At 58.5% G+C, this 23,550-nt stretch overlaps 2 protein-coding genes across 3 annotated transcripts in view; both read left to right on the top strand.

Moving 5' to 3' along the window:
• ELL (elongation factor for RNA polymerase II) overlaps positions 1–12,256 on the top strand; it is a 53,316-nt gene extending 41,060 nt beyond the window's left edge. Inside the window, exons 7-12 of one of the 2 annotated variants that reach the window (XM_054286571.1) lie at positions 478–574; positions 3,221–3,719; positions 6,227–6,293; positions 9,030–9,201; positions 10,031–10,075; positions 11,050–12,256. In XM_054286571.1, the coding sequence (XP_054142546.1) occupies positions 478–574; positions 3,221–3,719; positions 6,227–6,293; positions 9,030–9,201; positions 10,031–10,075; positions 11,050–11,154 (985 nt within the window). In that variant the 3' untranslated portion in view covers positions 11,155–12,256. Of the gene's footprint in view, positions 1–477; positions 575–3,217; positions 3,720–6,226; positions 6,294–9,029; positions 9,202–10,030; positions 10,076–11,049 lie in introns of both variants that reach the window. The other variant, XM_054286570.1, reaches the window with a different exon arrangement.
• Positions 12,257–18,297: 6,041 nt separating this feature from the next.
• Positions 18,298–23,371, top strand: ISYNA1 (inositol-3-phosphate synthase 1; the record flags this gene model as incomplete). The annotated part of the gene is made up of 11 exons (XM_054286587.1): positions 18,298–18,475; positions 19,285–19,409; positions 19,498–19,659; positions 20,241–20,370; positions 20,444–20,637; positions 20,718–20,867; positions 21,043–21,258; positions 21,333–21,497; positions 21,575–21,688; positions 22,297–22,514; positions 23,167–23,371. Coding segments are annotated over 11 exons (1,857 nt in total), but the record flags the coding sequence as incomplete, so codon positions are not given.
• Between the last annotated feature and the right edge of the window lie 179 nt (positions 23,372–23,550).

Here is a 23,550-nt window from a genome sequence, read left to right as displayed (position 1 = left end):
GTGTGTGAGCAGTGTGCCCTGGCAGTGTGTGAGCAGTGTGCCCTGGCAGTGTGAGCAGTGTGCCCTGGCAGGGTGTGCAGTGTGTGTGCAGTGTGTCCTGGCAGGGTGTGCAGTGTGCCCTGGCAGGGTGTGCAGTGTGTGAGCAGTGTGCCCTGGCAGTGTGAGCAGTGTGTGAGCAGTGTGTCCTGGCAGTGTGTGCAGTGTGCCCTGGCAGTGTGAGCAGTGTGTGAGCAGTGTGCCCTGGCAGGGTGTGCAGTGTGCCCTGGCAGTGTGAGCAGTGTGTGAGCAGTGTGCCCTGGCAGGGTGTGCAGTGTGTGAGCAGTGTGTGAGCAGTGTGCCCTGGCAGTGTGAGCAGTGTGCCCTGGCAGTGTGAGCAGTGTGTGAGCAGTGTGTCCTGGCAGTGTGTGCAGTGTGCCCTGGCAGTGTGAGCAGTGTGCCCTGGCAGTGTGAGCAGTGTGCCCCGGTTGTGTTTTGCAGGAAGCTGTGCCAGCCCCAGAACAGCGGCGCTTTCCAGGGAGAAGCTCCTTCCCTGAGCCCCCCGAAGGACACGCTGAGCTCCAGCTCTCCCCCCCAGGTGGGTGATCCCCCTCCTGCCTGCCCCTGGTGCTCCTGGTGGGTCTGGCTGTGCCTGTCTGCACCCTGTAATCACCTGCTGCCGGGTCAGGAGGGCCTCGGGGTTTTATTTCTCTTTTATTAACTTGGAGTCTCACTCGGGCTTTGCGCAGCATCTGTTTCTCCTCTGGACGTGGCTCAGCCAGGGCCTGTGGGGAGGATCTCTGACAGTGAGGCTCAGGTTTAGTTTTGAGGGCTGAATTCCTTTTGCAGTGCCTCCATCCCTGCTGGAGTTCCTGGGAGAAGGAGCTTGTGTTTTCCTCATTACCAATAATTGAGTGGAACGAAGCTGTAATAAGCAGCTCCCAAACACGGCTGAGTTATTAAAACCCTTGACCTTTTGCAGCCTAATTGCTGTGACAGATCAGGGGCAGGTTGGGCCGCTCCTGCCTCAGAGATGCCAGAGCAGGGAGCTGTGAAAAGAACATTTTGCCTGCTTTTTCCATGACCGTAAACCACACAGGAGCCGCGTTTGACGTGTGCCTTGTCCCCGCTTCTCCCAGGATCTCCCAGCACAGGCATTGTGAAACGTTCTGCCTTCCCAGTGCTCTGCCTTCCCTTCTCCCCGTGTGGGTCAGCCCAGACAAGTTGAGTATTTGTTCTTCTCCTGCCAATGGAATGTGTAATGCCTGCTTGTCTGGACAGACGCACCGAGGATTAGTGGCAAAGAATATTAACAGGTAAAGAAGTTATGTGCTCTCTGGCACTGAGAGGGAGGCAGTTCTCCGGTTGAGAACAAGGACTGTGTAACTTGTTTGCCAGGTAGCTGATTGCAGATCCTCTCCTGCGCTGCTGTGGGCATGTTCCTGGTGAAGGAAGAGTGATCGCCTTCAAGTTAGCTCACAAAGATCCTGCTCTTGTGTTGTTTTCTAAGGTTGAAAAATCATCTTGTTTCTCTGGCTGTCTGTATTTTAAAGATTCAGAGGTCTTTAGGGTGAAGTTTTGATCTCTCAGAATGACCCAGCTGAAACTCTGGGTGGTTGGTTGGGTTGGATTTAAGAATGTCCCCGTTTCACCAGCCTATCCAGTGTGGAATAGAAATGTTTCCAGCATGATTCTGCCGTGTCAGACAGCAAACCACAGCACTGTGAGCTGACACTTTTTTAGTACTCTCTGGCTGTAGTTTCTATTTAGAGAAAAGGTTTCTAATGGGTGCAGTGCCAGCAGGGGATTGGGATTTGGTGGGCTGGAATGCAGAATATTTTGGGAAGGTTCAGCTGTGGAATGAAGGTGAAGGAGATCGGTCTGGTAATTCTAGAAAATGGATGTTTAGAACCCTCCTAACCAGAGGGATGAGTTTGGAGAGGCTGACATTGGTTGTTTTTAGAGAAAAGGTTGTAAAACCTGGCAGGTTTTTGAGCTGTGTCACCTGTTGGGAGCCCTGCAGATGGAGGTGTCCCCTCCTGGGGAGGTGATGTTGCCAAGCCGGTCAGACGTGCTGTCCTTGCCCCTTTGAGCTCAGTGGCAGAACCAGCAGCTCTGCCTTAATTACCCTGACAGGTGGAAAGAATTCCTGGCACTGAGCAGTGTCCTCAAGACCCCCGAGTTAGCAAAGAGAGAGAGAGAAATCCAGGTGAAAAAGAGGGAATTAGGGGCAGCCACCATGCAGCTGCACCTCAGCCGTGGAACAACATTTCCATTCGCAAACACGTCGCCATCCTGCCCGAGACAGAAAGAAAATAACGGATTATCCAAGAGAAATAGCCAGAGCTATCGCTTGTTTTCCTCTGGGCACGGAATAATCCTTGGCCCGGAGCTGGTGCAGCCCCAGAGCTGCCAGGTGGGCACACAGTGAGGGCTGGCTGGGCTGGGCTCAGCCTGATGGATGGCTCCTTGCATGGAGCAGCTGCCTCCAAGCTTGGGCACGGCTGGGAACCCCCTCCCTCTCTGGCCTTGCTCAGAAAGGGTTGCTCAGGTCACGTTGGCCCCCGTGACGTGGCTGCCTCGATGTCCCCTTGTGCCCCAGGTTCTGAGAACTGAGCGCTTGGCACTTCCTCCCCCCTTCCGGGCAATGCCTCGCTCCTGACGAGGGGAAGGGGTGAAGCTCTTGGCCACAGAGCTGGGCATGAAATGCAGAACTGCTGATCCCTCCCTGCTCCAGAGGGCTGAGCACACGTTTTTCCTTCACTTTGGGACTTTGGGGTGCTCGGGACACATGTTTTCATCCCAGAATTGTTTGGGTTGGAAGGGAGCTTAAGGATGATCCAGTGCCATCCCTGCCATGGGCAGGGACACCTTGCAGTGTGTCCCAGGGTGCTCCAAGCCCTGTCCAGCCTGGCTTTGGACACTTCCAGGGATATTTCCACTCTCTGACTGGGTGGGATGGGGCAGGGTTTGGGTCCCAAAGGGCTGGCTTTGAAAGGAGCTGCAGTGAGGGTGATCTGGGGCTGTGTGTGGATAATGGGGCAGGTCAGGAATTGCTGCCGGGGTTCTTTAGGCTGTCCCACCAAGCCGTGGGCTCTGGGAAGCAGCTGGGATGGATCAGCTGCTTTTCCTGGGTTATTCCCTTCTCCCCAGTATTGCACCACCACCTAGTGGCAGCACCAGCTCCACTGCTGCACCTTCAACGCGATTTAATTCTCCTTTTTCCCCACCCTCTCCCCAGCAGAAACGACCCTTACCTGTGGAGTTCATCGACCCCCTGGCCAACAAAAAGCCCAGGATCTCCCACCTGGCCCACAGGAGCCAGCCCACCCTGAACGGGAAGCTGAACTCCTCCAACGGCAAGGACAGCCTGGCCCCCCCTGCCCCGGCCCTGCCCCCCGAGCCCGTGGGCTCCAGCTCCTCCCTGCCGGCCCTGGAGCTGCCCAGGCCCCACGACCCCCTCGCCGACGTCAGCAACGACCCCGCTCACAACGGCAGAGACTGTGAGGGCGGCACGGAGCCCCCCGAGAGACTGAGCCACCCCCTGCCCACAGACTGCGCCCAGGGCAGCAAACACAACTGCGGCTCCTACGTCAAATCCAAGAAAAAATCCAAAAAGCACAAAGACAAGGAGAAGGACAGGAAGGAGAAGAAGAGCGAGGAGAAGTGCAAAGACGAGAGGCAGAACTGTGAAGTAATAAAAAACGCTGATTTAGTTAGTGTTGCCCAGGAGCAGGTGCCAGGTGAGTGAGCGGGGGCCCGGAGGTGCTCTGCTGTTGGCCGGGTGTGGTGCCAGGGTTCCCTGCAGCGATGGGCACGTCCCGGGCCACCCCAGCTGCTCTGGGGACCCAAACGCCGGCGCTGTCCTCCCTCCAGATCACCAGAGCTGCTTCCTCTCCTCACGCAGGCTGTCAGGTTTTTCCTGTTTAACCTCCCCTGCTGTTTGGAGCTGCCTCAGAGCGTGTCATGTTTCTCCTGGTTAAATTAAAAGCTGGGATAATCTGTGGGGATGAAAGGCTGGGAGCAGTGGGAAGAGCAGTGCAGCGCTTGTGTTGGCTCTTGTGATGACTGTTGTTTGGGTTTTTAATGAAAAGTTACTCACAAAAGCTTTTAAAACTGGCTACAAAAGAAATGATAGATAAAGCTGGTGATAAATGCTGTTAAGAGCAGTGGAGAACCAGCTCTTCCAGGCTGGGAAAGCTTCCTCACATCCCACTGGGGCTGGGGATTTATTTATCCAAGGGCTGACACAGCAGTGAATCTCCACTGAGGTGGGGTGAAAACATTTTCCATCAGGCCACTGTTCCAAAGCCAGGTCCATGCTCTCTAAGTCAGAGCAGAGAATATTTCTTGGCTGATCCCGTCCATTCCTTCTCCTGCTGTTTCCATGTTTTCTGCTGTTTGTTGCAGCTCCCCAGAGCCCTGGGACTTCCCCTGCAGCCTCTGGGAATATCTGTTAAATTCCTTTGTGCATTTCCCTTCACCCTGTTACTATTTTCTACATTGCCCTTCCTCCCTGGTACATGAAAATCCTCCAGTTTTGGCTCCAGAAGGACAATATTTTAAAATGGAGACTCCTTTGCTGGATTCCTGGAAAGGGGGAGCTTCTCAGGGTGTTGGGATTGAGCTGGTCCCTTCCCATCCCCACAGGCTTTACAGCAGTGACAAAATTCCTTTTGGTGGCTCAGCTAAGGACAGTCTGTGGGCTGATGGGTGTGTGGCACTGCAGAACTGAGAATTCTTCCACTTTTGTGTCAATCCCAGGTTTTTCTCTGTGAATTTTGTGTCTTCCACGTTGTGTCTCTTCCCCATGCGCCTCTGGAGTGGTTCTGGAGAGGCACTCACACATTCTCTCTTTTTGTCTTACAAATACCCAAATCCATGGGAAATTGCTGAGCCTCCTCCACCACCTTTTCTGCTTCTCTTTGCTGTATAATTCCTGGATTTTTGTTAATTATTGGGAGCTGGGGTTTGTTCCTGCTGCTGTTTTGAGGTAACAAACACGAGCTGGGCTGGGAGCAATCATAAACAGGATGTGGTCAGTCCTGCTTGGATCCTGGACAGCCAGGGCTGGGATGTTTTCCTTCTGTGGTAGCACCAGCCTCGTCCTGTCCTTCCCCACATTCCCCCTGGAGCTGTAGGGAAGCAGAGAATCACCAAAAGTTTGGGTTGGAATGGCCTTAAAGCTCCTCTGCTTCCACCACCTGCGTGGCCAGGGACACCTCCTGCCACAAGTGGGAGTTTCTCCCAGGAGTTTTGTTCCAGAGGCTCTGGAGGGACCTTTGGGGTCCTTTCAGTCAGTAGGTGGCACTCACAGCCAGAATAAACCTCCTGTGTCCCTTGCACCATCCTCAAACCCTGCAGGAATTTGGGATTGGGATGGATTCAGAAACTCTGGGGTTTTTTTGTGCCATTCTCCCATCCTGCTCAGCAGAGCTTTTCCCTGGAAATCCAGAAAAAAGCAGGAGGAGCTGCAGCAGGGATTGGGATTGATTCAGAAACCCTGGGGTCTTTTTGTGCCATTCTCCCATCCTGCTCAGGAGAGCTTTTCCCTGGAAATGCAGAGGACATTCAGGGCACTGCTGGCTCAGGTGGTGCAGCTGGGCGTGCTGAGGGTTTGGAATGTCACACACAATTTGTGGGAAATGTCCCTTTCCAAAGGTGGATCCAGCTGCTTTCCCCCTCACGTTTATCCTGCACTGTTGGGTGGATGTGCAGGGTGAGTCTGCTTTAGGTTTATTCTGTTCTTCCTTCAGTTTCTGAGCATTCTTTAATGCCTGGGTTTTGCCCCAAAATCCTGTCTGTGGTGCCCTGCTCTGGGATATTAATTCAGAATCTCACCCTGGAGATGCCCAGAGCAATCCCTCCAGTGTGGAAGCAGCAGAACAGAAGTTTCCCCTTGCCCAGCTCAGCTCTCTGGGCTCGGGGCTGTGTTTTCCTCCTCCCCAGTGCTGCTCTCAGTGTTATCCCACTCCAGGCACTGTTTACCCTCCAATTAAACTCAGATTTTTTCCCTGCTCGGTGCACAGGCTGATGTTGGTGTTGTTTTGCTGACAGACAAATACTGGAGGAGCCTTGAACTTTGAGCCACCTTGTTGTGGCTCCTCTGCCTCTGTCAGTTCCAAGCAAAACAGAAATCCTTTAGAATTCCATAAACTCTGTGTTTCAGGCAAGTTTTACGAGTTTGAAGCTGAATTGCAAAGAGCTTTGAAGTTTAAGAACATTTATAAACAGATCTTTATTTTTTCAGGTTTAAATGGAACATGCAATAATTCTAGTGTACCAACATCAACTTCAGACATGCCAGATTATTTATTGTAAGTATGTTTATCAGTTGCTTCATCGCTTTGGGGTCATGTTTCAAGCTAAGAAATCACAACGTGCTGGGAATTTTTGTTGGACTTTTTGTGTTATTTGATAGAACTTTGTTAGGTGGGTGTAAGGAAAGGAGTGAACCCAGCTCTGCAGATGAATAGTTGAGACTGAACTTGATATCAAAGCTGGTTTTTACCTCCTTGAGGAGTTCAAGGTTATCTCCTATAAATTGTTTAAGCACTTCAAGAAACGTCTCATACCTTAGAGGGGTTTGTGAGGATTAAACATCTCCACGTTCCAGCTGGAAACTTGGAATAATCTGCTGGGGAAGGCAGGATTTGGGCTGGTTTGTTCATTCTTGCCCTCTTCAGAGCCAAGATCATCTCCATAAAGCAGTGAAATATTCTTTCCTGGGAGGCTCCAACCCCTGGGTTAGGATCTGAGTTGTTCCTTGACTCTTTAATCAGACCCCCCCGAGGTTAATTAAACAGCCAAAGCCCAAAAATCCCTGTGAAGGAAACCCAGAACCTGCATAAACCCAAACCTGTCCTAAACAAAGCTTTGGGGTGAGGGAAAACTTACAGCTGGGAGGAAAATTCTGTGTGCACGTCCCAGCCTTGGGGTTGTTCCCATCAGAGCTGGTTTGGCAGTGCTGGGAGGGAAGGGATGGAGGAGGAGGAGGAGGAGGAAGCTCCAGGGCAGATAAAGGTTTCTGCTGTGGTTGTGCTGGATCAGCCATACAAACAACCCCTTCAAGGTGACACTTTTAGGGTTATTCCAAAGAATTCGTGTGGCTGGGGGAAAAGTTCTGGTTTTTTCCTCTCACCCACGTGCTGATCCCTCCCAAAATGGCACATTGCAGCTCCCTGGGCTCTCCCCAAAGAAACTGGGAGAGGTTTCTGAGCTCTGTGCTCTCACCCAGGGTGATCTGACTGGTTTTTGTGCCCAGCTCCTCAGATTATAAGTGCTGTCACTGCTGTTTGATTCTCTCTATCCTGTGGGGATGGTTCTTTATCCCACCCTGGCAAAGAGTCCGTTCTAGAAGTTTGGAGCACATAAAAAGTTAAAGCACTGAAAGTTTCCCCTTAATCTGAGGCCTAAATCAGCTTTTCCATGTTCAGGCACCACACAGGCCCTGCTGCAGCCAGAGCAGGGAGGCAAATTAGAGCCATCACCTACCAAAAGATGAGTTCTGCCTTCAGAGAGAGCTGTAAAAATCAGCTTTAATGGCTTTTTGTTGAGCAAAATAACTTCCAAAAGACCCCCAAAGGCACATCAGTTCAACCTGAGCTCAGGACACGTCAAGTGTCTCAGGAGGGTGCTGGAAATAGAGTTGCTGGTGGAAAAAAAAAATACTGAATAAAGCTCCTCACCGTGGTTTCTTGTCATGCTCTTGCCACATAATGGCCCTGCCAGCGTTTTGCAACGATGGCTCAATGCTTTTTGTGTTCCTTTAAAGACTCTTAGCACTGGAAGCATCATATTCCTGCTGTTCCAATGCCTGGCACAGATGCAGAACTCCATGTTCTGCGGGCCAGCAGGAGTCAGGGAAGCTGTAGCAGCACTATCTGAGTGTCCTCCTCCACCCCCACTGCTCCAGGCTGGGCTGTACCTGCCCATTCCACCCTATCTGGCAGAGATAGCGAGTTTTGGGAGCAAACATTGTTTGTTTTACAGGAGGTCAAGGCAACAATCCCTGCTGGCTGCCTCCATAATTTGCTACTTTAATGCAAGGCAGGATGAGAGGAAACGGCCTCAAGCTGCACCAGGGGGGTTTGGATGGGATATTGGGGCGGATCTCCTCACTGGGGCAGGGAATCGCCGTCCCTGGAGGGGTTTGGGGACGTGGTTCAGTGGTGGCCCTGGCAGTGCTGGGATTTGATCTTGGAGGGCTTTTCCAGCTTTAACCCCAGAATGGTTTGGGCTGGAATGAGCTGGAGCCCATCCAGTGCCACCCTGCCACCATCCCAGGGTGCTCCAGGGATGAGACAACCACAGCTTCTCTGGGAATTCCATCCCAGACCCCTCACAGTGAAGAATTCCTTCCCAAAACCCCATTTAGGTGATCCTGTGATCCTCAGTTATCCTGATTTTGTTTCCAGGCTCATCCCCACTGCAGCAACTGAGAGAGAATCGCCTAAAACCAATCCCCTCCTCAAAACCCATTGACCTCAAAGTCCATTCCTTCCCAAAACCCCATTGAGGTGATCCTGTGATCCTCAGTTATCCATGATTTTGTTTCCAGGCTCATCATCTTGTGCTCAGCACTGCAACAAGCCAGAGAGAATCCCCTAAAACCAATTCCCCCCCTAAAACCAGTATCTCCCCCCTAAACCAATCCCCTCCTCAAAACCCGTTCCTTCCCAAAACCCCATTTAGGTGATCCTGTGATCCTCAATTAGCCATGATTTTGTTTCCAGGCTCATCCCCACCACAGCAACCCAGAGAGAATCCCCTAGAACCAATCCTCCCCTAAAACCAATGCCCCCCTAAACCAATACCCCCAAACCAATTCCCTCCTGAAAACCCATTGACCTCAAAACCCATTCCTTCCCAAAACCTCGTTTAGATGATGTTATGATCCTCAGTTATCCGCAATTTTGTTTCCAGGCTCATCCCCCCCATCTCTCTGGATTGCTCGGCACCGCAGCAATCCAGAGAGAGTCCTCCCCTAAAACAAATCTCCCCCAGACCAATCCCCCCCCCAAAGCCACTGAGCAGAGCCTTTTCCCCTGCAGAAAATACGCAGCCATTTCCTCCTCGGAGCAGCGTCAGAGCTACAAGAACGACTTCAACGCGGAGTACAACGAGTACCGGGACTTGCACGCCCGGATAGAGCGGATAACCCGACGGTTCACCCAGCTGGACGCCAAGCTGAAGCAGCTTCTGCAGGGCTCCGAGGAGTACAAGGTGGGCAGAGAGCTGAGGGAGCTCGCCGAGCACGGGGCAGAGCTGCAGGGCTTCGCTCCTGCTCTCCTGGGCCGGCTCGGGGTGCGGATTCCAGCCCCGGAGCTGCTGGGGAACGCGCGCACAGCCGACAGCTTTGGGGAGCGCTCCTAACCCGGCTCTGTGCTGCTCCTTTTGCAGGCTGGAGCCACATCATGGGACTTGTTGACAAGGAAAGGCCTCAGTGAGACAATTGGTGTCCTTAGCCAAAAGCTGCTGGAAGCTATTAGTGTATCCCAGCCAGAAAAACTCATATTTGCACATATGGGAGCGTATCAGGGCTGGAAGGGGAGTTAGCACGGGGTCATCTGTTCCTCTGCGATCTTTGATCTTAATAATGCAGCATTATTGGGCTTGTCAGAGTGATTTTTAAAGAGTTTTAGCTATTCATTAGCTTGAAGGAGTGAGTCTCGTGGAGGATAATAAACAGATTTTTACAGAGCACCTATTGTGCTAAGCACAGCTTCCTCCCTCAAACCTCCTGCCCTTCTCCTTGCAAAATTCCTCACTGGATTGCTTTTAGATCTTGGTGGGGGGAAAAAAAGCTCAATTGTGGCTTTGGAAATGTGAATTACCCTGGAATCCAGGTGCTTGTCACAGGTGAGAAACGAGGCTTCATCCTTCTGTGTCAGCTCCAGGATATCCATGGAGTCAGAGCTGGTTTGGATCTGCCCAGGGAGCAGATTTTGGTTGGAATTTGGAGGAATTGTGTACATTGAGCCATCAGTGAACACCTACTGCAGAACCGAAAATAATGCTCTATTTTTTTTTTCTCTCTCTTTATATTTTTTAGACCATCCACGATCAAATTTTACAGGAATATCGGAAAATTAAAAAGGTAAGGGGGGAATGTCCTCGGCCACAGGCGGCTTTTGGGCGGTGCCCCTGGTGTGACTGAAAGAGACGGGCCCTTGCCAAGAGCAAGCCCAGGCTCTGAGGCAATTGCAGCAGATCTTTGTTCGGCCCCAGCCCGTCCCTGGAGCAGCTCAGAAAGGGTTTGGGGGGAGCTGGGAGTGCCCCTGGTGCCGGGATCGCTGAGCCGTGGCCCTGGCACAATGGCTGTGCTCACCCAGGGCCTTTATCTCTCCGGGGAAGGAACAGTTTGTGTTCCACACGCACAGCATCCCAGCTGGGAGCAGCCTCTGCAGCTCTGCGTGTTTGGAGTTCGGGGCACATGAAATTTCAGTGTTTTATGCAAAGCATCCACACACTAGTAGGGATTTGAGGTTTTTTTTTTTCTTTTAAATAAATGAACATGGTCCTGAGCCCTGTTGTCCTGAGGGATTTAGGAGCTCTTTGGAGAGATTCCCTGCATGTTGGAAGTTCATCTTTGTCCCGCAGCCTCTGAGGTGGGGGCAGAGGGCCCATGGGGATTGTTGGAAGCCCAGCTAGGCTGAGCCTGACTCAGGTGTGCTCCTTCCTGTGAGGAGGCTGCTGGAGCTGGGTAATGCTGAAAAGGGAATTTATTCTTGGCTGGGTTGGGTCAGAACAGGGCTGTTTTAAAGAGGGATCTAAAAAAGCCTCTTTCCATGGTTTTAAGCTGAAAGAGGGGAGGTTCAGGTGGGATATGAGGAGGAAATTCTTCCCTGGGAGGGAATGGGATGGAGTTCCCAGAGAAGCTGTGGCTGCCCCTGGATCCCTGGAACTGTTGGATGGGTTTGGGTGTCCCTGCCCATGGGATGAGGAAATCTTTGCATTCCCTCCAACCCAAACCATCCCACGATCTGCTCTGTGCTGTCAAGGCTCAGCTTTGATTTGCCCAGAACCTTTCCCACCTCTGCACTTCCATTTTTGTTTTGTTTTGTCTTGCAGACAAACCCCAACTACAGCCAAGAGAAGAACCGCTGCGAATACCTCCACAACAAACTGGCCCACATCAAAAAACTGATAGCAGAGTATGACCAGCAGCAGTTTTAGCTGCCACTCACCCCTGGACTGGGTAGGGCAAACCAAAATCCAGTCAGCCTGGACGTTACGTTCCCTTTTGTACACCCAAAATCCCTTTCAGAGACGAGCATTAATTCCTCGTGGTTGAAGAACTTGGGGATGACTTTAAGATGCCAGATCTGTCATGTCCACGTCCAGCACGCTCCTCCCGAGTTTTTAAAGCCTCTCTGAATGTTGGAATGTAACAAATGGATAACAAAAAACAAACAAACAAAACAAAAAAAAAAAAAAAAGAAAAAAAAATTCTGCTTATTTGAAGCCAGCGTTTGACACTTAAGGGAAAACTTGCCTAAAGTGACCGAAGCTCCCAAAGGTTAAGAATCTGTAGTTTTCATGGATTAAAAGTTTGGCATGAAGTTGTAATTGCCCAGCTCCACGTGGGTTACAAATTGTCCTACAAATGGTGAGGAACTGGAATTGCTGCTAGGACTGTCTGGAATGAGAGCTGTGCGCTCCCGGCTCCGCGGAAATACACCACGTTCCCTGAGCTCTGCTTGTCTGGCCCTGCTTTGTCATTGGCATCCTCGCGGTGGGCAGGGGTGGTGGCAGCACAGGGGGGCCCCTGGGGCTCAGCACCTCGCCCAGGGCAGAGGTGGATCCCAAAAAAAGGAAAAAACCAACCCCCCAAACCCCCTTTTTTTTCTCTGCTTTGTGCGTTTGGGTGCAAACCTCCTGCCCAGTCTGCCCAGTTCACCTCCAGCCACCGGCGCTGGCAAGATGGAGACCTGTCTGGCTTTGACTTTTCTAATTTTCTACCAAGGCAGCCAATTTTATTAACTGCTAATGAGACTATGGTCTATTTTTGTATCAAAGAAAAAAGCATCTTTTTTCTAAAACCGTGCCTCCCTTTTCCTTTTAGGCCGAGTGCTTGGGACCCTTTCCCTGCAGTGTTACTCCAAGTGCCCCAGGAGTCACCCGGAGCAGTGACTTTATTCCCTGACCCCTGGCAGGAGGGGTGGGGGGTGCTCTGCTTTCCCCTGGGGTGTTTTCTGTGTGTCTGTGCGTGTGTCTCTGCAAGGCAGCAGCAAATCCTTGTGAGAGCAGCAAGGTGCTGCTTTCCCACGCGGATCCCTTCCACAGCTCAGCCAGCTTCTCCCTGCAGCCCTGCTTCCTGATTTTCTTATTGAATTCTTTACTTTGGGTTGAAGGGGACGTTTCAGAGTATGGCCAGGGTGTGAGAAACGCTCCAGAAAGCACAAAGGTGTCCTTTAACTCTGCTGTTCCTTCCTTTCTCTCCCCTCTCCCCTTTCTAATCCTGCCAGCCTGTGGGATTTGACTTCTCCCGCTTCCGTTTATCTCAAAGTAAAGATTCCTTCCCTGTGGAGTCTCCTTCCCTTGGAGGTGGCACTGAGGAGCCTTTCACCCTTTGTAGGAGAGGAATGGCAGAGTTAAGGAGGGAAACGCTTCTTACAACAAGGAGTTATTTTGAAGTTTTGGGGTTTTTTTGTTTTTTTTGTTTTTTTTCCTTGCCCCAAACGAAACGTGGGTCCATCTGCTGTATTAAAAATAGGAGATAAAATTAACTAATTATTATATTATAATTTCACACAGCCAGGGCTAATTATAATTATTATTATTATTAATTATAATTTCATTGTTGTCACACAGCCAGGGCCACTGCTTTTGCTTTGTCACTTTATTCTGAGGTCTCTCCCTGTGCATCCAGCGCTCAGCACGGCTTTGCCGTCCCCTTCTCCAAGGGAGAGGTGACACCGGAGGGACGTGGTGGCCCTTGGAATGCCACCATGCCCCTGCTCCTGGAGAAGGGGAAGGAGCACAGGGGGAGCGCCCCAGGACCCCCCAGGCCATTCCTGCTGGCAGTCTGGGGGTCGGGAACGCTCTGCTCCCATCCCTCCCTCCCCACACCAGAGCTGGAGCTCAGGGAGCGCTGGGGCAGCTCCTCCTGCCTCGGGTGCTCCTGGAGACGCCGGGAATTGTGGGGAAGGGGCTTCTGGTGGGAATCCCGGAGCTCTGGGATCCCCGTTGGGAGTTGTGGGGAAGGGGTTTGTGGTGGGAATCCCGGAGCTCTGGGGTCCCCGTTGGGAGTTGTGGGGAAGGGGTTTGTGGTGGGAATCCCGGAGCTCTGGGGTCCCCGTTGGGAATTGTGGGGAAGGGGTTTGTGGTGGGAATCCCGGAGCTCTGGGGTCCCCGTTGGGAGTTGTGGGGAAGGGGCTTCTGGTGGGAATCCCGGAGCTCTGGGATCCCCGTTGGGAATTGTGGGGAAGGGGTTTGTGGTGGGAATCCCGGAGCTCTGGGATCCCCGTTGGGAATTGTGGGGAAGGGGTTTGTGGTGGGAATCCCGGAGCTCTGGGATCCCCGTTGGGAATTGTGGGGAAGGGGTTTGTGGTGGGAATCCCGGAGCTCTGGGGTCCCCGTTGGGAGTTGTGGGGAAGGGGTTTGTGGTGGGAATCCCGGAGCTCTGGGGTCCCCGTTGGGAGTTCCGGGGAGCCCCGGGGGTCTGGGAGGGGATGAGGAGCCCCAGGCACGTCCCCCATCCTCACAAACCCCCAGACCCCGCTCTGGCACTGGCACTGCGCGGCCCAGCACCGCCGGCCCCGCCCCACGCCGCGGTTTTGGGGTGGAAAACGGGAATTTGCCCCGGGCTGGGGCTGGGGGGCTTCGTTCCCACCGCGGAGGAGGCGGAACTCGGCACGGCAGAAGAGGCAGCAGCTACAGAGCCAGGATGAGTAAATTCTTCCATGGAAACACTTCTCCTGATCCTTCACGTTTTGAAATGAGGGGTTTTGGGGGTTTTTTTTGTTGTTGTTGTTGCTTGGGGAGGGGGGGTTAGAGATGGATCTCAATCTTTATACATCTGCTATAAGATATTTTTGCAAACAGAGTTGTATACAAAGATGTATTGTGTACATTTACATGTATATTCTGGAACTTCTAAAAAAAATTTGAATATTAAAAAAAAAACCCTGAAAATATTTAATTAATTATCCAAACTGTGAGACCCAATTAGCATCTACCAACTTCCTGCTTCACTTTTCTTTTGGACTGTGTTAAAGAATTGTAGTCGAATCTGCCTTTTTTTTCCTTTTTTTTTTTTTTTTTTTCTTTTTAGAGACGACGAAGCTTAGGCAAAATTTTGTGCTTTTTGGGTTAATAGAAACCAGTTCTAGGTGATTTAAGTATGATCTTAACTTATTGATACTGTGTTTTACTTTGTAATATTGTACTGTGGATAAAAACTATATTGAGCCATGGAGTTGGAGTTTACAAAAGAGCTTTTCACTTTGCCAAAATGTTACAATTTCAAGGCAGCATAGTCTTCAGCTTTCCTAATCTTTTTTCTTAAGAGCTAGTGTCCTTTTTTTGTACACTAAAAAAGCTGAATGCTGATTTTGCAACATATAATAAATTCACTGTATTGGAAAACAAGCAGACAATAAGGTTGTGGATTTCTTTTCAGTGCTTCTCCCTGCAAGGAAACTCAAAAAGGGAAAGGTGATAAATGGCTGGCGTGGAGCTTGGAAGCAGGAAACGGGAAGGAACCGGGTCACTCGAGCGGGCTCGAGTGTCAGAGCAGGGAGTAGGTAAGAAAGAGGAGAGGGCCGAGGAGCCCGGAGCGGGGCAGCTCCTCGGGACGCTGAGCTGGGCTCGGCCGCAGCCCTGGCACCGGCTGGGCCTTCCCACTGCAGCGCCCTCGGGGATTTGGGGGAAAAGCTGCTCGGAGGAGGCTCTGGATGGTGCTGGGGCAGCCTGGAGAGGCCCTGGAGCTCAGGGATGCTCGGGGCGCGCCGAGGGGCTGCTGCAGGAGGGAGCGAGGCTCAGCCCGGGCTGCTGCAGGAGCAGGAGCCGGGAACAGCCTGGCCTGGACCCTGCTGGAGCTCCCACCTGGCCGAATCACCCCAGAAAAGCCCGGGATGCAAAGGGCACCTGGGCCGTGCCAGGAGCGTCCCCTGCCCCGCTGGCACCGTGCCTTGCTCTGGCCCTGCCCTCAGCGGCATCCCCGGGGCTGGATGGAGCAGGCACAGTGAAAGCAAGGATGAAACTCCTCAGGGGTGCAGCGGCTTTGGGACAGTCGCAGTGCGGGTGCTGCCTCCCTCCTGGAGCACAAACTCGGGGCTGGAGGCCGCAGGTGCTGCTGGCCCTGCACTCCTGTGCCCAAACCGTGTGCCCTTGGGTTAAGTGCTGGATTTGGGATTGTCCCTCCAAAACAACACACTGTGGAGAAGGCGACAATCATCCAGGCGTCAAATAACGCTTTACAGAGTCTTGGTTTATTTTGTTAAAGGTGTTCTTGTCCTTGCAGCCCACACGAGGAGACACCGGTGGGACTCGGCCGCGGAGCAAGAGCCGAGCGCAGGCTCAGCAAATCCCCAAATCCTCCGGTTTTCGTTTCAGATGTGGCTTTTCTGAGCCAAGCTCTGCACCCCGGGCCCCCTCACCCTCCGTGGGCTCTGAGCGGCTCCAGGGCCGGCTCTGCCCGCACAGGAAGGGTCTCCATCCCCTCCCAGCCTTCCTGGGGAATTCCTCCCGACCGCTGGCAGCTCCGGCGCTGCCCGGGGTCACGCATTGAGCTCATTAACTCGGAGCTGCCCCAGTGGAAATTTACTGGCTGCGTTGGCCGTGCCAGAGCCAGCCGGGCTCCCGCCGCCGCCGCCGCCTCCTTATCGGCCCCGCCGGGAGCGGCACCGGCCCCGCCGCACCGGGAGCATCCCCGCGCCCTCCCGCACGGCACAACCCGCTCGGGAGGAGCCTGGCTCTGATAACCCACCGATAACTCGGGCCACGCTTGGGAAAAGTCACTTTGCATCTCATCGTGCGCAAACTGCCCCTAACCTGGGGTCGCGCAGCCCTGGGAAGGCCCTAGCCCGGTTTTAGGGGTGCTGGAAACCCTAAACAGCACTGCGGGTTTTTTCCCTTGTGGTTTTCATTTTCCCCATGGGTTTTTTCCCCTGTGGATTTTTCCCCCGTGGGTTTTTTTCCCCTGGGCACCTTTCAGCGCTCGTGGCTCGTTTACAGGAGGAAGCTCATTAGAATAATTTGTCCTCGCCACGGTCCGGTGGCGCTGGTCCCTCTGCCAGCGCAGCTGCTGCACCTCCAGCGCCCGCACGACCCCCGAAATCAGCCCCTGCTCCCCCCTCGCAGGCGCGGGTCCGACCTCGGGCACGCAGCGCCGCCAGGGCGATGGCACAGCGAGAGGGAGGAGGATGAGGAGCTGCCAGCAGGGATATAATGAAGGGCCAGGGCTCGGGATTGTGTTACACGAGGGGAAAAAACCCAACTGTGGAGGAAGGAAAACGTGGCAAGGGAGCGCTGAGGCTGCCGCAAGGCACAAACCCGGCCTTGGCGGGGTCGGCCTCGACCTGTTGTGGGGGGGGGCAGAGGCAGGACCCCCCAACCGAGCCCATCCAGCGCCCGCAGCATCTCCGGCTGCGGCAGGAGCGGCCCCTGAACCTGCTCAGAATGAACTTGGGAGCCCCCGGGGGGGCTGCGGGGCCTGGAGCCCATCCCGGGGCTGGGGCGGGGGGTCCGCGGGGAGCGGGGGGTGGGCTCCATTGCTGCGGCGGCCGGGCCGGTCGCTATGGCTCCGCTGCGGCTCCGCTGGCCCCCGGCCAGCCCCGGCAGCTGGGGAGCGAAGGCGCTGGGCGGCCGGCCCGGGCTCCCGGCCCATGGACGCGTTGGGCGAGCGGGAACAAGGGAGCCCCGCTCATGCGGTGCCGAGCGTGGGAGGAGTGGGAAGGGAGTGGGGGAAGGAACAATGGTGGGAGTTATGGGAGGGGGGCGAAAAAAAAAAAAAAAAAAGGGAAAAAATAAGGGGAAAAAAAAAAAAGAGGAAAGCAGTGGAAAAATACCAGTTCTGGGCCCCTGGCAGCGCTGCCCGGACCCTCCCCGCCCCAGGATTATTGTACAAAGAAATGTTATTTTTGTTTCAATAATTTGCTGAGGCACTGGCATTCCAGCGCGGGGCTCGTTTTGTCCTCCAGCCCGGCACCAAGGGATCATTGTTCCTCCATGGCCAAGGGGCCGGACGCGGCCCCCCGGCACCGCCGTGCCCTCCACCGCCGCCTCTCCCCGCGGCCGCCCGGCCGCAGGTGCCCTCCGGGCTCGGTCCCGGTGGGTCCCGTCCCGCTGCGTGCCGGAGGCCGGGTGGCGATGGCAGCGAGCCCCGAGGAGCGGGGTGGGTGGCGGAGGAGGGCAGAGCTGTCCTCGCCGTGTCTGCGGGGAGCGGGGTGGGGAGGGGGCCGGGGCGTTGCTGCGGCTCCGGGGCCCCTTTGAAGCGGGGCGGGCCATTGAAAGGCAGCGGGACCCCGGGGGCCGCCGGCGGGGGGGCGGCCACGACCCCGCTCCCTGCCCGGCCCCGGGCGCTCCCCGCGCTCCCCCGGGTGCGGGCGCGGCCCCACACGGGCTCGGTGCCCCCGGCAGCGCCCGCGGGGAGCCGGGCGGGGCGCTGGGGGCGGCCGGGGCTCGGGGCGCCGGGGCTAACGGGGTCCGGGTCGGGGGCTCCGGCCAGCCGGGACTTTTGGGGTGCCCGTGCCCGGGGCTCTGGGGTGTCCGTGCCAGGGGCTCTGGGGTGCCGTGGTTTTTGGGGTGCCCACACCGGGGGCAGCAGCGGGATAACAGCGGCAGCACGGTGCCGCTGCCGGTGCCGGTGCCGCTGCCGGTGCCGGTGCCGGGCTCGCAGCCCCGTGGGAGCGGCGCCGTGGGAAGGCGCCCGCGGGTCCCGGGCGCAGGAAGCCGCCGGCCCGGGGCTCTCAATGGCCGGAAGGCGGCGGCGGGACCCCCGGTCTCGGCCCGGGACCGGCCCCGGCGACACTTCCCCTTCCCGGGTCAGCGGCCGCTTCCCCGTCCCGGCCGGCACCTCCCGCCCCCCGCCCCCGGTACGAGCGGCCGGCGGGGCCCGGGGAGCGCCGCACGTGCCCCGGGACCGGGCACCGGGGGGGTCCGGGGGGTCCGGGGCTGCCGGTGCCGGTGGGCACGTGCGGGGGGCGGGGCCGGGCGGGGGCGGGGCCGGGGCGGGGCCGCCGAGCCGATTAAGCGGCGGGAGCCGGGGCGGCCGCAGCGCGATCGCATCGTCCCCGCGGGGCAGCACCGGGCACGGGACACCGGGCACCGACACCGGGCATCGGGCACCGAACACTGAACACCGGACACTGAACATCGGGCACTGAACACCGAACACCGGCTGTCGGCGCTGGGCACGGAGCACCGGGCGCAGGGTACTGCCACCGGACGACGGGCACCGGGCACGACCACTGGCACCGAGCACCGGGCACCGGCACCGATACAGACTCAGGCACCGGCTCCGGCTCCTGCGCGCCCGGCGCGGCCCGGCCCGGTGAGTGCCCGCGGGGGGCGGGACTGACCCGGAGCCGTTCGGGTTTGCGGGTCCGGGTCCCGCCGTGCCCTCGGCGCGGTGTCCCCCTGTGCCACCCCCGGCTGTGGGACACCGCTGTCCCCAAGCGCCCTTTCCCCGGGAGAGGGACAGCCCTTGTTCCCGCGGCGCCGCCCCGGGGTGCAGGGACAGCCTCTGTCCCCGCGTCCCCCCTGCCACCCCCGGGCAGTCCCGGTCGCGATGTCCCCGGGGACAGCCCTGGCAGTGGGAACAGCGCTGCTCCCCACGTCCCCTGCCCCATCTGTCACCCCAGGGCGCAGGGACCGCCCCTGTCACCAAATTCTCCGCATGCCTGGGAGCCGGGACAGCCGCTGTCCCCACGTCCCCTGCGCGCTCTGTCACCCTCAGGAGCGGGGACACCCCTGGTCCCCCTGTGCGCCACCCCAGGGTGCGGGGCTGTCCCCACTGTGTCCCCTGCACCCCCAGAGCCCCGCGGCGTGCAGGGACACCCCTGTCCCCCGGGAGCATCCCTGGTCCTGCTGTGCCACCCCAGAGAGGGGACAGGGGACAGTCCCTGCCTGCCCTGAGCGGCACCGTGCCCCCCTCTGGGCCCTCTGTGCGCTCCTGGGGTGCGGCTGTGCCCCCCAAACCTCCCCCTGCCCCCGACACGGGTGGGACGGGGCCGCAGTGCGCGAACCAGCGGCACGCAGGGCACGGAGCCAAGGTCCCCACGGGCGGCACAGCCACGTCCCGGCAGGGCGGAGGGCCCGGGGGGTGGCCCGGCCGCTGACACCCATTTCCTGCCATTGCAGCTCCAGGAACAATGGCAGAGCCATTCCTCGTGGACAGCCCCGACGTCACCTACGGCAAGGACTTCATCGAGGCCAAGTACACCTACAGCACGGTGCACGTCTGCAAGGAGAACGGCGTCACCAAGGTGGGCAGGGGCTCCGGGGGGCTCGGGGGGGCTCGGGCCGTCCCCGCCGCCCCCAGCTGCGCCCTCTCCGTGTCCCCTCTGTCCCCAGGTGCGGCCGTGCTCCACCCGCTTCACGTTCCGCACGGGCCGGCAGGTGCCGCGCCTGGGGGTGATGCTGGTGGGCTGGGGGGGCAACAACGGCACCACCGTGACGGCGGCCGTGCTGGCCAACAGGCTGGGGCTCTCCTGGATGACCAAAACCGGCCGCAAGGTGGGTGTGCCCAGCAGGGGGGGTGTCCCCAGTGTGACCTCAGGGTGTCCCCAGTGTCACTCCAGAAGGGGGGATGTCCCCAGCCTGATCCCAGTGAGGTGGGCGTCCCCAGTGTGACCTGAGTGAGAGGGATGTCCCCAGTGTCACTCCAGTGGTGTGTCACCCCAGAGTTACCCCAGCAAGGTGGGTGTCCCCAGCCTGATCCCAGTGAGGTGGGTGTCCCCAGCAATGTCCCTGCAAGAGATGTGTCCCCAGTGTGACCCCAGTTAAGGGGGTGTCCCCAGAGTGACCTCGGTGGCACGGGTGCCCTCAGTGTGACCCCAGCGAGGTGGGTGCCCTCAGTGTGACCCCGCAAGGGCCGCATCCCCGGGGTGTCCCCAGAAGGACCCCAGTGATGTCCTGGCACCTGGGGTCACCCCACCGGGCTGGGGACACCCAGCTCAGCCGCCCTGGTGTCCTGCCCCCCAATGCCCTCCCTGCCCCTCAGAGGGGCTCTGCAGCCCCAGCCCCTCACTCTGGGGGTGCAGGGACCCCTCTGACCCCCCCAGCCCAGCCCCTCACCCCCGCCCATCCCCTCCCAGACGGCCAACTACTACGGCTCCCTGCTGCAAGCCTCCACCGTGTGCCTGGGCACGGGCCCCTCGGGTGACGTGTACGTGCCCTTCCGGGACCTGCTGCCCATGGTGCACCCCAACGACATCGTCTTCGACGGTAGGTGGGGTGCGGGGGGACCCCCGGGCGGCGCGGGACCCCCCGAGCGCCTGGGTCACCCCCTGTCCCCCAGGCTGGGACATCTCCTCGCTGAACCTGGCCGAGGCCATGCGGCGGGCGGAGGTGCTGGAGTGGCCGCTGCAGGAGCAGCTGTGGCCGCACATGGAGAAGATGAAGCCCCGTCCGTCCATCTACATCCCCGAGTTCATCGCCGCCAACCAGGAGGAGCGGGCCGACAACGTCCTGAGAGGCCCCATGGCCCAGCAGGTGCGGCCGGGCAGGCGGGGAGGGGACAGGGGACACGGGGAAGGTGGCACCGAGCTGACCTGTCCCCAACACCGCCGCAGGTGGAGCAGATCCGCAGGGACATCCGAGACTTCAAGGAGAGCAGCGGCGTGGACAAAGTCATCGTCCTGTGGACGGCCAACACGGAGAGGTTCTGTGACATCGTGCCGGGGCTCAACGACACCGCCGACAACCTGCTGAGGGCCATCGAGGTCAGGGGGCCGCCGGGGACGGTGACATTCTGGGGACAGTGACACCCTCAGGAGGGTGACACTCTGGGGAGGGTGACACCGTTGGGAGGGTGACACTCTGGGGAGGGTGACACCGTTGGGAGGGTGCCGCCCTCGGGAGGGGGCCAGCCCCGCTGAGCCGCCCGTGTCCCCGCAGCGAGGCCTGGAGGTGTCCCCGTCCACGCTGTTCGCCGTGGCCAGCATCCTGGAGGGCTGCGCCTACATCAACGGCTCCCCCCAGAACACCTTCGTGCCCGGCGCCGTGGAATTGGCCGCCCAGCGCCGCGTCTTCATCGGCGGCGACGATTTCAAGTCGGGCCAGACCAAGCTCAAGTCGGTGCTGGTGGATTTCCTGGTGGGCGCCGGCCTCAAGGTGCGTGGGGGCTCGGCGGGGTCCGTCCCCACCCGCGGGGCGCGGGGGGTGACCCGGCCGTGCCCCCTGCCCAGACCAAGTCCATCGTGAGCTACAACCACCTGGGCAACAACGACGGCAAGAACCTGTCGGCGCCGCAGCAGTTCCGCTCCAAGGAGATCTCCAAGAGCAACGTGGTGGACGACACGGTGCGGGCCAACCCCGTCCTCTACGGCCCCCAGGACAAGCCTGACCACTGCGTGAGTGGGGAGGGGCCTGGGGGGGTCACACACACACGGGGGTGACGACGGGGGTGACGGGGCCGTGGCTTTGGCAGGTGGTGATCAAGTACGTGCCCTACGTGGGGGACAGCAAGCGGGCGCTGGATGAGTACACGTCCGAGATCATGATGGGCGGCACCAACACCATCGTCATCCACAACACCTGTGAGGTTCGTGCAGGGTGTCCCCGGGGTGTCCCAGGCTGTCCCCAGGCTGTCCCCAGGGTGTCCCAGGCTGTCCCAGGGTATCCCCAGGGTGTCCCGGGGTGTCCCAGGCTGTCCCAGGGTGTCCCCAGGCTGTCCCCAGGGTGTCCCAGGCTGTCCCAGGGTGTCCCCGGGGTGTCCCCAGGGTGTCCCAGGCTGTCCCAGGGTGTCCCCAGGCTGTCCCCAGGGTGTCCCAGGCTGTCCCAGGGTGTCCCCGGGGTGTCCCCAGGGTGTCCCAGGGTGTCCCCGGGGTGTCCCAGGGTGTCCCAGGGTGTCCCCAGGGTGTCCCCAGGCTGTCCCAGGGTGTCCCCAGGGTGTCCCCAGGGTGTCCCAGGGTGTCCCCGGGGTGTCCCAGGCTGTCCCAGGGTGTCCCCAGGGTGTCCCCAGGGTATTCCCAGGGTGTCCCGGGGTGTCCCAGGCTGTCCCAGGGTGTCCCGGGGTGTCCCCAGGGGTGCCCCAGGGGTGTCCCAGGGTGTCCCCAGGGTGTCCCCAGGCTGTCCCCAGGGTGTCCCCAGGGTGTCCCCAGGGTGTCCCCAGGTGTCCCAGGGTGGCTGCTGACCCCCGGCTGCCCGCAGGACTCGCTGCTGGCCGGCCCCATCATCCTGGACCTGGCCATCCTGACGGAGCTGTGCCAGCGCATCTCCTTCCGCACGGAGGCCGAGCCCGAGTTCCAGGGCTTCCACAGCGTCCTGTCCATCCTGGCCTTCCTGTGCAAGGCCCCGCTGGTGCCCGAGGGCTCCCCCGTGGTCAACGCTCTGTTCCGCCAGCGCAGCTGCATCGAGAACATCCTGAGGTACCCGTGGCACCCGGTGCCACCAACCCCGTGCCCGCAGGGGCGCCCACAGCCTTGCAGGGGTTCCAGGGTGGGGTACCCGGGGTGCCAGGGGGTCCCAGTGCCCACCATGGGTGTCCAGATCCAGGGGGTGCTGGAGCTCGAGGCCTGGGGTGCCCGGTGCTGTGGGTGGGTCCCGGTGGCACCAGTGGGTCCCCGTGTGTGCTGGTGACAGTCCCAGTGCCCAGAGGTCCCAACTCAGGTGGGACCCCATTTGGTGCCCCAGCACACAGACCCTGGCACCCAGCGGGTCCCTGATGCCCCAGGGGGTGCCCAAAACCAGTGGATCCCAGTGCCCAGCACCAGTGGCTCCCAGTAACCAAACCTTGGGGTTCCCAGTGCCTGTGGGTGCCCCATTCCAGCTGCTCCCAGTGCCCAACACCTGGAGGTGCCACACTCCGGTGTCCCCCAGTTCCCAAAGCCCATCACCCCAGTGCCCTGAACACCCACCCCACAACCCCAGTGCCCAGAACACCCATCCCAAACCCCCCCAGTGCCCAGAACACCCATCCCAATCCCCCCATACCCACTTTCCTGTGTCACCCACCCCTCCCCTGCCCCGTGCCACCCCCCCGTGCCCATGTGTGCCCCCCTGACCCCCGTGTGCCCACAGGGCGTGCCTGGGGCTGCCCCCCCAGAACCACATGCAGCTGGAGCACAAGATGCAGCGGCCGAGCCCCAAGCGCGCCTGCCCCGGGGGGGCCGCGTGCCCCCTGGTGCCCAAGAAGAGCCCCCCGGTGCCCGCCCAGCTCAACGGGCACCCCCCGTGCGCCCCCCGGGCGCCCCGCGCCCCCCTGCACATCGACGGCGCCGACTGACCCCGAGCGCGGGGGTTTTTAGGGGGGTGGGGGGCGCGGGGTGGGTTTGGGGGGGCGGGTTCACCTCACCCCCCCACCCCCGATCAGTGATGGAGAATCCAAACTGTGAAATTCGTACCCACCAATAAACCCGAGCACAGCGCGACCCCCGTTCGGTTTTGGGGTCTCTTCACTTGGGT

The sequence above is a fragment of the Melozone crissalis genome, unplaced genomic scaffold (assembly GCF_028551555.1).
Source record: "Melozone crissalis strain CALT ecotype California unplaced genomic scaffold, PUWL_Pcris_2 ptg000054l_1, whole genome shotgun sequence".
NCBI lineage: Eukaryota > Metazoa > Chordata > Aves > Passeriformes > Passerellidae > Melozone > Melozone crissalis.
Note: the sequence above shows the minus strand (reverse complement) of the source record. Positions and strands in the feature narration are given on the sequence as shown.